Here is a 13,125-nt window from a genome sequence, read left to right on the forward strand (position 1 = left end):
TAGTAAATTGTACACTTTAAATATGTGAAGATTATTGTCTATCAATTATACCTCAACAAAACAATTAAAAAATAAAAGAAACATTGCTGTCCTATAATTGTTGGCCTAGTTTAAAATAAACCTATGAAGTGTCACCAGAAGAATAGGCCTCAAAAAATTCATTTGTTAGATTTCTTTAACAGAGGAGTATGGCTGATAATAATAGCACACACTTATAGTGCTTTCTCTGCCAGATGCTGTTCTAAGTCTTTACATATTTAATCCTTACAACAACCAAATAAGATAGCAATGTAACGGAGTTTTGTGTGTTTATTTGTATGCCACAGGTTGTAAATCACTTTTTAGCTCTAATAGACTATGTGTGTTTGTGTGGTGTGTGTGTGTGTGTGTGTGTGTGTGTGTGTGTGTGTGTGTGTTTGTGTGTATGTATATAATCTTTAGAGTTGTAACATATAAATCATGTCATGGGAAATCAGAGATAGTATTACGTCTTCCTTTTCAATTTGAATGCCTGTTATACATTTTTCTTGTCTAATTGCTTTTCCTGGAACTTTCATTATTGTGTTGAATATTGGTGGCAAAAGTGGGTAATCCTATCTTGTTTGTATTCTAAGGGAAAAACATTCAGACTTTTGCCATAAAGCATGATATTAGATGTGGGGGTTTTCATATATAATATTATCAATTTGTGGATTTGTATTCCTAGGTTATTGAATTTTTTTATCATGAAAAATGTTGAGTTTTGTCAAACGCTTTTTCTGAAGCAAATGAGATGATCACATAGTTTTTTTTCTTTTCATTCTATTAATGTTTGGTTTTTGTATGTTGAATCATCCTTACATTCAAGGAGTAAATTCCAATTAAAACCATTTTCATTGTTTTAACACACTGTTGAATTCGGTTTGTTAACGTTGTGTTGAGGTGTGTTGTATCAGTATACATGAGAGATATTTGTCTGTAGTTTTATTATAGTGCTTTTGTCTGGCATTGTTATCAGAAAAACGCTGGCCTGAGGATGAATCTCAGAATGAGCCCAAATAAGTTAAGAAGTCTTTCTTTGTATTAAAAATTTTGTGCAGTTTGCAGATGATTAGTGTTAGTTTTCCTTTAAATGTTTGGTAGAATTTACCCGGGAGGCCAAGTGGTCCTGGGCTTTCCTTTGTTGGGAGATTTTTGATTATTGATTCACCAGCCTTACTAGTTATAGGTCTATTCAGATTTCCTATTTCATCCTGATTCAGTCTTTGTAAGTTATGTGTTTCTAGGAATTTGTCTATTTTATCTGAGTTACCCAATTTATTGGTGTTTAATTATTCATAGTAATCTATTTTAAACTTTGTATTTCTGTAAAATTGTTAGGAAGTCCTTCGCTTCTTTCTCATTTTACTTACTTGTGTCTTTGCTTTTTTTTCTTAGTCAATCTAACTAAAAGTTTGTGAATTGTGTTTATGTTTTTGAAGAATCTCTCATGGTTTTGTTGATTTTTTTCTGTTATTCATGTTACATTATTCATTCATATGTTATTCATCTCTGCACTAATTTTTATTATTTTCTTCCTTCTGCTACCTTAAGGTTTCAATTTATTTTTGCTTCTTTTTGCTAATTTCTAAAGGTATATAGTGAAGTTATCGATTTATGATCTTTTCCCTTTTTAAATGTCTGCATTTACAGCTACAAAGTTACCTCTAACACCACTTTTGCTGCATCATAAATGTTGGTATGTTGTGTTTTCATTCTCATTAGCCTCAAGGTAGTCTCTAAATTCTCTTGTGATTTCTTCTCTGACTATTGATTTCTTTTTTTTTAGTGTGTTGCTTGATTTTTCTGTATTTGTGAATATCTCATGTAACTTCTTAATTGGTTTCTACTTTTATTTTGCAAACTGATTCATCACTGCACTGCTAGAATGATTCTTCTACAAATTCAAGTAGTCATGCCATTCATACTGTGTAACATTGCCCCATACATAGATTTTTTTGTTATAGCAACTGGTTTCTGTAACAGTCAAGAGAGATGTGTGTGGTAACAGACAGTAGTCCCCCCACAAAGAATCCCATGAACTACCACCCAGAAACTGAATATTTTACTTTATATGGCAAAACAGATTTGGGAGAAGTGAGTAAGTTATGATTCTTACATGGACAGATTATCCTAGATTATCAAGTTCACATTAAAATATCTGATAGGTCCCTATAAAAAAGAGGTAGAAAAGTCAAATTTAGAGAGGGAGAAGTGACAATGGAAACAAGAGGTTAGAGTGATGGGAAGATGGGAACCCTCAGAAAAGGCACGTGGGCAGCCTCCAGAATTTGGAAAGGCAAGAGACTGCAAAGGACTACAGCTTGGCTGATACAGAATTTAGCCTAGAAACACAAATTTTGCAATCTAACCTCCAGAGCTACAAGATAATAAATTTCTGTTGTTTAAATTCATTGGGAATTTGGTATGTTCTTAAAGCAGCCTTAGGAAACTAATATAACATGATTATGTTATGGGAAAAAAGTCTCAGGAACTTGAAATAATGTTTCACTTCTTATTTACACGACAAGCTCATTGTGTGTTGGGAGCTCCGCACATCACGGTCACTCAGGTTTCCAGGCTGATGGAGCAGACACATCATAACATGTGGAACTTTGTGGAAGAGAGAAGTTGATCCATAGATGTTCTTACAGTTAAACGCATATCCCACAAATACATTTATCACCTCTGCTCACAACTCCGTGGTCTAAAGAAGTCTCATCATCCCACCCAATACAAATATCCAAAAGTACAACTCTCCCTGACCCCATCAAGTGGAGAGTCAGAAATATTTGGGGAAGCATGACACCTCCAGAGAGGGCTCAGAGCTCACACCCACTCTCTGCCACATCACTTAACCTTTCTGTGCCTCAGTTTCCTCATTTGTAACAAGGTCTCACTTACAGGCTCATGTGAGGGTTCCACACGATGACACATGCAATGTACTGAGCTCAAGGCCCACACACATAGTGGGCTCAGTCAGTGAAAGCTGTTGTTGATAAACACTTGACAAAACCTACAGGATCACATAAGGATGAATAAATACCTGCTTTGTTTCCCTCCAGGAGTGGCAGGTGAGAAGGAGCTGCAGGTGGTTCAGCCTGAGAGGTCGGTGTCGGTCGCAGCCGGAGAGACGGCCACTCTGCTCTGCACCGTGACCTCCGTGCACCCCGTGGGGCCCATGCGGTGGTTCAGGGGGACAGGGCCAGGTCGGGAGTTAATCTACAGTTTCAAACAAAGTGAGGCAGCCCGCTCCCCTCGAGTAACAAGTGTTGCAGACAGCACAAGGAGAGACAACACGGACTATTCCATCCGCATCAGTAACATCAGCCCCTCAGACTCCGGTACCTACTACTGTGTGAAGTTCCAGAGAGGAAGCACTGACGACGTGGAGTTTAAGTCTGGAGCAGGCACTCGGCTCACTGTGAGTGGTGAGTATGGTGTGGGGTCCTTCATTCCTGATGTGTGACAACAAGTCAATATAAACAACCTTAATTTTAAGTAACAATTAAGATTCAGGTGCCCAAGGGGCACTTATAGTCATGGATTGACTCATGACCTCATTTCACCCCTTCTACGGATCAGGGACACTGAGGCCTGGAAAGGTTGTGCTATTTGCTCAGGCCCCACGGCTGGTAAATGGTGGGAAAGTCTGGAACCCCCACCTGCCTGGCTCCACAGTCTGTCCCTTTTCCAATCTCATCCAGCCCCTTGGTTCCAGGGATGACAGAGCTGAGAGTCTGAGTGATTTGCCCGTCGCAGACCTCACCGCTGCTTCCAGAAAGAGCTCCCCTCAGTGTGGCCGGGCTTCTCCTTACTGACAATCACTGAGCACCCGCTGTGGGCCCTGCTCTGCTCTGGGTGCTGTGACAGCTGCAGTGAACAGAGCAGGCAAAGCCTCCTCTTCCATGAAGCTTCGTTCTCTCCTGTCCAGTGACGAGACCTTCACACAGGGCAGGGAGGGGGAGAACGTGTTTTTATTTCAACTTCAGAAACATCACAATGAGAAGACATTTCTAAGAGGCACAGACTCATTGTTTGCTCTGACAGCCCTGGTTGGAGGAGGTGGCCAGAGGCAGGTCACTCACTGAGGCCGTTTTCAAAAGGAACCCTTGCAATGTAGGGACTGAGTCACAGTCACTGAAGTCTGTGACCAGAACTGGGTCATCTCACAGTATCTCTCACCCAGGGAAGAGAATGCCCATGTGAGTGACTTAGGGTTCATGCCACTGAAGCAGTTAAGATGTTTATGTAGGGGTTTCTGCCAGAAGCCCAGGACACTGAACCCTGGAATGTCAGCACACAGAGAACCTTGAAACCATCCGGCCCAACCTTCTATGTACAGAATGGGAGCCTAAGGCCAAGAAGTGACAGAGATCTGATCAAGGTGGCAGAGTAAGTAAGCGCTGTGCTTCCCTTCAGTCATGACCACATCAAAATTACATCTAAACTACAGAACAACCATCACTGAGAATCACCTGAAGTCTATCTTTACCAAAGTCCTACAACTAAGGACATAGAGAAGCTGCCACCTCAAATTGGTAGGAGGGGTGGAGATGCAGAACAGGCTGGTCCCACACCTGCGATTGACAATTAAAAACAGGAGGAATATATTGCCTGCAAGATTAGTCCAGGAGGAGCGAGGGGTTCCTGCCCCACACCAGGCTCCTCAGCCCAGGGTTTCAGTGCCAGTGAGAGGAGTGCCCATAACTTCTGCCTGTGAAAACCAGCAGAGATTGTGGCTCAGTGAGACTAAAGCAGCTGCAGTTTCATACACTCCACTTAAAGGCCCCATGCATGGATTTACTCACTGATGGACTCACTTTCTCTGAGCGCCAGCACTGGGACAGTAGCTCAAAAGGGACTGAAAACATGCAGGGAGTAACTGAGTTGTCTAACTTCAGGAAAGTGCTGGAGGACTAGCTTTCTCCTGGTTGAAAGAAGTGGTGGAAGCCATTATTTCTTTGTTTAGCCCTCCACCCCCAGATGCAGATACACCTAGCCACCATCTCTTAGTCTCCATCAACCTGGTAACAATGTTTGTTCACCCTGATTCTGTGAGACCTCACCACACACAACTTTCGGGCACACCCAAACCACTCCAGTGGCTTTTTGTATAAAGGGCCTGCTTTGGCTCATTAGCAGCCTTTCCTAAAATCTCTCAAAGGTTCACTTAACTTAAGCAAGCAGCATCTGGCTTTGGCTTGTCCCACACCTCTGGCTTTGCAGCCCTTAGCCCAGCATTACAGACAGCTGATCTCGGAATGTACTTGGCTCCCAAGGCACATCCATCCCCAGTGTGGGTAGCAACAATCTGCAGATTGCTTTGAACCTCATGCCAGAAGTTGGCCTGTAGTGGGGCCACACCAAGGAGGCCCCGAGGTTGGCATACCTTGTGGCCAGCTTCAGACCCAGCTAGTGCATCATCCAGGCTATGACCATGGACAACACATCCAAGGGACACAACGAGCAGGTGCCAGAGCCCTGCTAAAGTGAATCCTACTCCATAGGATCAATTCCTGCACAACAGCTCCTCCACTGTAGTCACGGCCAGTCCTCACATCCAATCAGCCCGAGGATCAATTTCTTCCATTGATGTGCAAACAGCAACCAAGGCTGAACCACAACAGGAGAACATGTACAACCCACACAAGGGATGCACCTGGAGTACCGAGCTCAGGTGATTAGGAAAAGTGAGCTACTGAGCTCCATAGCACACCGACTGCATAAACCCACTCTAAATGACCAGCAGAAATAACAACCCTGCTTAACACATAGAAACAAACACAGGGAGGCAGCCAAAATGGGGAGACAAAGAAACATGTCCCAAATAAAAGAACAGAACAAAGCTCCAGAAAAAGAACTAAACAAAGTGGAGAAAAGCAATCTACCAGATGCAAAGTTCAAAACACTGCTTATGAAGATGATCAATGAACTCAGGGATAATGTCAACAAAAAAATAGGAGACATAAAAATGGAGAGAGAACACATAAAAAAGAACCAGTCAGAAATGAAGAATACAAAAACTGAAATGAAGGATACATTAAAGAGAATCAAGAGAAGAATAGGTAAAGCAAAGGATTGAATCAGCGATTTAAAAGACAAGTAGCAGAAAACAACCAAACAAAAGCAGTTAAAATAAAAAAGAACACCAGAAAGTGAGGACAATTTTAGAGGACTTTGGGGCAAAATCAAGCATACCAACATTTGCATCATAAGGGAACCAGAAACAGAAGAGAGAACAAGGAATTGAAAACGTATTTGAAGAAATATTGATGGAACATTTGCCTAACCTGGTGAAGGAAATAAATATACAAGCCCAGGGAGTACAGAGAGTCCCAAACAAAATGAGACCAAAGAGGCCCACTTCAAGACACATCATAATTAAAATGCCAAAGTTTAAAGACAAGGCAAGAATTTTAAAAGTAGCAAGCCAAAAGCAGCTAGTTACCTAAATGGGAGCTTCCATAAGACTGTCAGCTAATTTATCAACAGAAACTTTGTAGGCCAGAAGGGATTGGCAAGAAATATTCAAAGTGATGAAGAGCAAGAACCTACAAACAAGATTACTCTACCCGGCTAAGCTGTCATTTACAATAGAATCAAAGGACATATAAAGAGTTTTCCAAACAAGAGAAAGCAAAAGGAGTTGACCAAATCAAACCAGAATTACCGTTGGACAGAAAGCCTGCATTTTGCCTTTTTATTGGTTTCCCCAAGGTTCAGAGGCCCCTGACATTCACACCCTGAGGCCCGAGGTAATTGGGAATCTGTCCCAACCCCCTGCCCCATTACCCCAAATCAAGCCTCCATTTCAGCACCTAGAACTCCCCACTGTTTGAACAGCTGTACACACTGCAGCGTATGGAGGTAGCATCGTTCATTTACAGTCTTCTGTTAATGGATATATGTTGTTCTCAACCTTAGGCTAGAAAACACAGCTGCAGTGGATAACCCTGTCCATGCGTCACTCTCCTCAAGTGGGAGATGCCCACTGCTATTGGCTTTGCAAGGTCAAAGGAGACATGGATTTTAATTTGTGGGAATATTGCCAAGTTTTCCACCTAGATGTTTCAGCAATTGCGTCTCCCCACCACCCCTTGTCATAGGGAAGGTGACTTTATCCTGAGTTTGCAGGTATTACAAGAGTTCCCAAGGTGCATCCCTTGCCTAGGCCATCGCAGCTAGCAAGTGGCACCACTGCCACTCATATCTGCTGCCTCCTGGTAAAGTTATTGTTCCTCTACCCCAAGCCGCCTGCCCAGATGATGCCCTGGGTGAGAAAGCAGGGATGCGGGAGAGGGCTAAGGGGCAGCAGCGTGCCAGATGCTGTGTCTTCCTCGTAGCTTTTACTGCTTATAACCAGTGCTGGGAGGGAGGGCCATCTGTTGCCCCTTTGACAGATAAGGACACTGAGGCTCAGAGAGGGGACCTGACCTGAACAGGTAGGGGAGCCGAGACTGAAGCCCAAGCATCCGAGTCTTCCCCGCCCAGTCTGCTCCAAGCCCCAGACTCATGGCCCCTGCTTCTGCCCCACCTCACTGTGGTTGTCAGAGATTGGAGAAAGCTCCAACCCTCTCCTCTTAAAATCTTGTATTGTTCTCTTCTTCACATAAAAAACAAACAAACAAAAATTTATGTGGGAGACAGGGGAACTTTGTATCCCAGATCAGACAGATACACAAATGTCTGATGATGTGCTGATCCTGTTCCTAAAAGACATGGCTCAGTAAAAGTATTCAGTCTTGTCACGTGCAACAACATGGGTGTTCTAGAGGGTATTGTGCTAAGTGAAATGAGTCAAACAAAGAAAGACAAACACCATATGATTTCACTTATATGTGGAATCTAAAGAAACAAAACAGAAACAGATTCACAGCTACAGAGAACAGACTGATGGTTGCCAGAAGGAAGGGGTGTTGGGGAATGGGTGATAAAGATGAAGTGGATTAAGAGGTACAGATCAGATTTCCAGTTATAAAATAAATAAGGCATAGGTGTGTAGTTCACAGCACAGGGAATACAGTCAATACTATCATAATGACTTTTCACGATTTCAGATCGTTACTTAGTTACTAGACTTGCTGTAGTGATCACACTGTAAGGTATATAAATGTCGAATCTCTAGGTTGTACACCTGAAACTAATATAATATTGTAGGCAAACTACACTTTAATTAACTTTTTTTAAGGTTTTCCAGAGTCTTTATCCCCTTCATTGTGGTGTTTTTCCTTCACTGAGCAGCCTAGAGGAGCAGCCTGGGGACAGTACCTGGATAGAGCAGAGAAGGGCCACTGCAATGCCAGCACCACCATGCTCCCCCTTTCCTGTGTCTACAGAGTGAGGATGAGGAGGGAGAGCGTTTCTGAGAGGCTGCCTGAGGCCCCTCATGTGCAAGAGATCGTATTCTAGACTCAGTTGTCAGGAGCCCACGTCTTTCATTTATAGCTACAGGGTCCCCAGGTCTGGGCACTTTGAAATCAGAGTCTCAGAGAGATGAAAGGAGAGCAGTGCTCAGTGTCAGGCCCGTGAAGGTGGGGCTCTTGATCTGTTCATGCACATAAACATTTGGGGGCCCCCAGGAAATACCCCTGGGACACAGTGTGTGGTGAGGAGATGGTCCCTTCATTTCTCTCTGCCTCAGTTTTCTCATTTATAAAATGGGAATAATCATGGACTCTGTTTAGGATTGTGGAAAGGAACTGGGTCATCCAGCACAGAGTAGCGCCCAAAATCAAGGTGATATTTCAAAATTGTCACCCAGTACCCATTGTTGGGCCACAGTCCCCTCACCTACAGAAAGTGGATAATCAACCAACCTTTGCAGGATGGTATCAGGATGCAGTGAGCCTGTTGAGAGAGCAGATCCTCAGTGAGCGATGGTCTTGGCAAGTCGCAGTTCTCCTCCAGTGCTCAGGTTCCCTATATATGAAGTGCTGATAATCACAGCCCCGTCAGGGGTCTGTGAGGACTGGAAGCCAGCTAGGAACAGTTAATATGAAGTGTGATCAGTAATTTTGTTCCTAGGTACAAATTGGTGGGAAATACCTGCAAAGAAAGTGGACTTTGAGGGCCAGCCAAGTGGCTCAGTTGGTTAAGAGCTCACTCAAGAGTGCAAGCTCTGAGCAACAGGGTCGCTGGTTCAATTCCTGGACTGAGCTGAGCTGCTGCTGAGCTGCCAACAGCTGGCAGGATAGCTCAGCTAAAAATAAAATTAAATTAAATTAAAAATAAATAAATAAAAGTGGATTTTGAACTTAGTCGTGGAATTGCATGTTGGCCCCAAGGGGACCTGTGTGTCCTCCTCTGTAGATGAAGATGACACCACCCTCCCAGCATTATTACAAGAATTTAAAAACAATATATGAGAAGGTTCTCAACAGTGTTTCATGCTTATCCTTTGTGGTGATAATCACAATCATATTTATCGTTCATTATGCTTTTTTTTTGTAGCCAAACCCTCTCCCCCTGTGGTATCAGGCCCCACGGGGAGGGCCCCACCTGGGCAGACAGTGAGCTTCACCTGTGAGTCCCACGGCTTCTCCCCCCGAAACATCGGCCTGAAATGGTTCAAGGATGGGAATCAGCTCCCAGCCTCCCAGACCACCGTGGACCCAGAGGGAGACAGCGCTTCCTACAGCGTCTCCAGCACAGCCAGGGTGGTGCTGGCCCCAGAGGACATTCGCTCTCAGGTGATCTGCGAGGTGGACCATGTCACTCTGCAGGGGAGCCCTCCTCTTCGTGGGACTGCCAACTTGTCTGAGACCATCCGAGGTAGATACCTTCACGTCCCATTGAGCCCACACCAGTCCCCTCCCTCCAAGCCTGCTTCTCCTCCTGTTCTTTGCTCCATAGTTTGATTTTCTTGGAAGCCTTAACAGTTCTTCCCATCACCAGGTACCCAGATGTGTGGTCATTCATTTCTGCCCACTGGCAGCTGCTGCCAGGGAAAAACTACTACGAGCCAATCTCTGTGCTCAGTAGCTTCATCTACTTTACCAATAACAAATCTTTACTGAGCACCTACTATAGCCAAGCCCCTATGTGCTTGGTGATTGCATTTATTTTGCAACAGTTAGTACATTCTGACTACATGGCAGGGCCTCTGTTTGTTGATTTCCCTCATCTTACCCTAACAGGAGATACCAGTCATTGAGCACCTACTGTGTGCAGGGCACTGTGCTTAGTGATTTCATTCATATGCAAGGAGCACCCTCAGTGTTTGAGCACCTGCTGCATGCCTAGCAGTGTCCTGTGTGACCCCCTTGCTGTGGTGGGGGGAGCTAAGTGATGGAGCCCTCCCCTGTGATCTGTTTGTTCCATGAGGTCAGAGCTTCTGCCTGTGCCGTTTCAGTTCCACCCACCGTGGAGATTACCCAACACCCTGTGCCAGGGAACCTGGTGAACATCACCTGCCGAGTGAAGAAGTTCTACCCCCAGCGCCTACAGCTGACCTGGTTGGAGAACAGAAACTTGTCCCGAACAGAAACGGCCGCGACCCTCACAGAGAACAAGGACGGAACCTTTAACCAGATGAACTCGCTCCTCGTGAATTTATCTGCCCACAGGGAGGATGTGGTGCTTACCTGCCAGGTGGAGCACGATGGGCAGCCGGCGGTCACCAAACACCTTACCCTGGAGGCTGCTGTCCACCAGAAGGACTGGGACACAGATAAAACCCAGGGTGAGACGTCTACTCCAACAGACCCACCTCTATTTATAGTTTATCTTATTTTTTTTAAAAAAGTTATGTGTTATTTCGTGTTTACTATAGAGTAATCTAGAAGTCTATAGATAGAAAGGTTTTGAAGTGAATCTGCTCCCAGAAATCCCACACTTGCAGAGTGATCACAGGTAAGAGTTTGGTACGTATCTTTTAGGTTTTTTGACATCAATGTATATGAAGAGAGAGAGAAGGGAGGGAGGGAGATCATGGTTCACAGCGTCCTGCCTCTTGTTTTCTTCACCTAATCGTTACTGTGTTCACCATCCGTGTCAGCCCATCCCCTCCTCCTTGCTGTTTCTACCTGCTGTCTGGTCTCTGTTGCATCCTAGACTTTTTCATCTGCATGAGCAGGTGTCTAAACCTACTACTCTGAAATTCTGGAAGACTAGCCTTGAGGATGTGGAGTTTGAGTCTGCGCAAGGCACCCAAGTGACTGTGAGTGGCCACAGCACAGTTCTTTGTCTCCTCATTTGTGACAATGGGCCAGCGATAATCACAAATGTCTGCCTGTAGAGTTGTTCCTAATATTCCATTCTGATCCTTTTAATGTCTGCAGGATCTGTAGTAATATCCCATTTCATTCCTGATGGAGGAAATGTGTCATTTCTCCTTTTTTATTCCTCAACCTGATTGAAGTGTTTCAATTTTATTGATCTTTTCAAATATCGTGCTTTTGTTTCAGTGATTTTCTGTAGTGTTTCTCTATTTTCAATTTTATTGATTTCCCCTCCCCTTTCCTTTATTATTTCCTTCCTTCTGCTTGATTTCAGTTGATTCTGTTCCTGCTTTTCTCACTTCTTGAGGTGGGAACTTACATTACTACTTCAGACTTTCTTGTTTCTAATGCCACACATGGGTTGCCTTCTGCACCTGGGAAGTTAGGAGAGTGGGACCTGCGATGCCTGGATGCTGTGTCCTCCCTCTGGGCCTCAGGTCCCTGGCCATTCTGCCTTCCTTTCCTCTTTTCAGTGTCCTCCTCTGCTTGTGCCTGGTGTCATTCTAGGGGTCAGAGTTGTACTGAACAGGGAGAGCAGGAGAGGTGAGTCTACACCATCTGGTCAGGACCCTCTGGGTTTGTTGTGGAGTCTTCATCTCCTGCTGGAGCTCAGAACAGGACGGTTACTTTCGGGGGTTCTCAGTCTGCCTGAACTAACATGCTTGCTAAGTTAAGGCAGAAACTGGCTTTTTAGATTGTCCAGGTTGGCTGGCTGGAGCAGTGTTAGATGTCTATGTGACCCTCTGCACTGGGATATCACAGTCCTTTCCGGTGACTGAGGGCTCCAGCCATTGCAGTTTAAGTCTTATGGGCCTGGTGTGAGGATGCACATCTTTTTGGTAATGTTTATGGCTTTGTGGTGTTTTACAATATTTCTGTCTTGATGGACAACTGTCAGTATAGCCTAATCCAGGTATGCTAACAGAGTTTTTTGACAACAGAGTTTATTGGTTAGTTTTGTTCGTGAGAGAAAGATTCTGACTCTTCAAATTTTTTATTTCTTTTGCTTTTCAGGTCCCTCAGTTTCCCATTCTCCCCTTTTTTCTTTTTCCTTTCATAACTCAATTGCAAAACAGCAGTTCCTCCTTCTTTTTTACCTTTTCCACTCAGAATTTATGCAGTATGACTCACGCCTATCCCTTTAATCTCATGTGTCCTTCTAAAATACCCTTGCCTCCCTGGATTAGATGACTTTTGCTACTGTAACCTTCTATTTAGTGGCTTAACACAAGACGAATTTATCATCTTACAGTTCTAGAGGGCAGATGCCTAAAATGGGTTGACAAGGCTGTGTTCCTCCTCGTTCCTCTAGGGAAGAGTCTCTCTGAGTATGACTCCTCTTGACACCTCGTATAAGTAGAACCATACAGCATTTGTCTATCTGTGACTAGCCTATTTCACTTAACATAATGCCCTCAAATTTAATCCATGCTGTAGCCTTGCTGTGACGAGTTGGGTCAATTTGGAAAAGAAAGGAAAGAGCGGGATGGATGCTCTCACTCAGAATCCCATTTATTCTCCTCCCATGCACCGTTCCTCCAAGCATTCATTCACGCATGCATTTATACTCTCACTCATCATGCATTTACGCATGCACGCATCTGATAAACAATACCTCAATCCTCCTCTGGGGCAGGCCCTGGGGGTGGGGGGTGACCCCTTACTCAAGGACTCCCAGGCCCCCACAGTGGACTTCCTATGTAATTGTCTGCTTTTTCTGGGCTGTGTCAGTTGCGTCTGCAGTGACAGTGTCTCAGCCTTCAACCTTCTCAGACTTGGTGGCCATTACCTGCCATGTGCTGAGATTCTACCCACAGAGTGTGCATCCACCTGGCTGGAGACCTGACATATGTTCAACGGAGCTGAGCAACCCTAGTTCAAGCAC

At 44.3% G+C, this 13,125-nt stretch overlaps 1 protein-coding gene across 2 annotated transcripts in view; it reads left to right on the plus strand.

Annotated features, from left to right (window-relative positions):
• Positions 1–13,125, plus strand: part of LOC109384418 (signal-regulatory protein beta-1-like) — a 239,663-nt gene that overhangs the window by 11,471 nt on the left and 215,067 nt on the right. Inside the window, exons 2-3 of one of the 2 annotated variants that reach the window (XM_019645742.1) lie at positions 3,084–3,449; positions 9,472–9,792. The exons of the other annotated variant lie outside the window; for it this stretch is intronic. Of the exons in view, the coding sequence (XP_019501287.1) occupies positions 3,084–3,449; positions 9,472–9,792 (687 nt within the window). The remainder of the gene's footprint in view (positions 1–3,083; positions 3,450–9,471; positions 9,793–13,125) is intronic. 2 annotated transcript variants of the gene reach the window in all.

The sequence above is a fragment of the Hipposideros armiger genome, unplaced genomic scaffold (assembly GCF_001890085.2).
Source record: "Hipposideros armiger isolate ML-2016 unplaced genomic scaffold, ASM189008v1 scaffold_94, whole genome shotgun sequence".
Classification (NCBI taxonomy): Eukaryota; Metazoa; Chordata; class Mammalia; order Chiroptera; family Hipposideridae; genus Hipposideros; species Hipposideros armiger.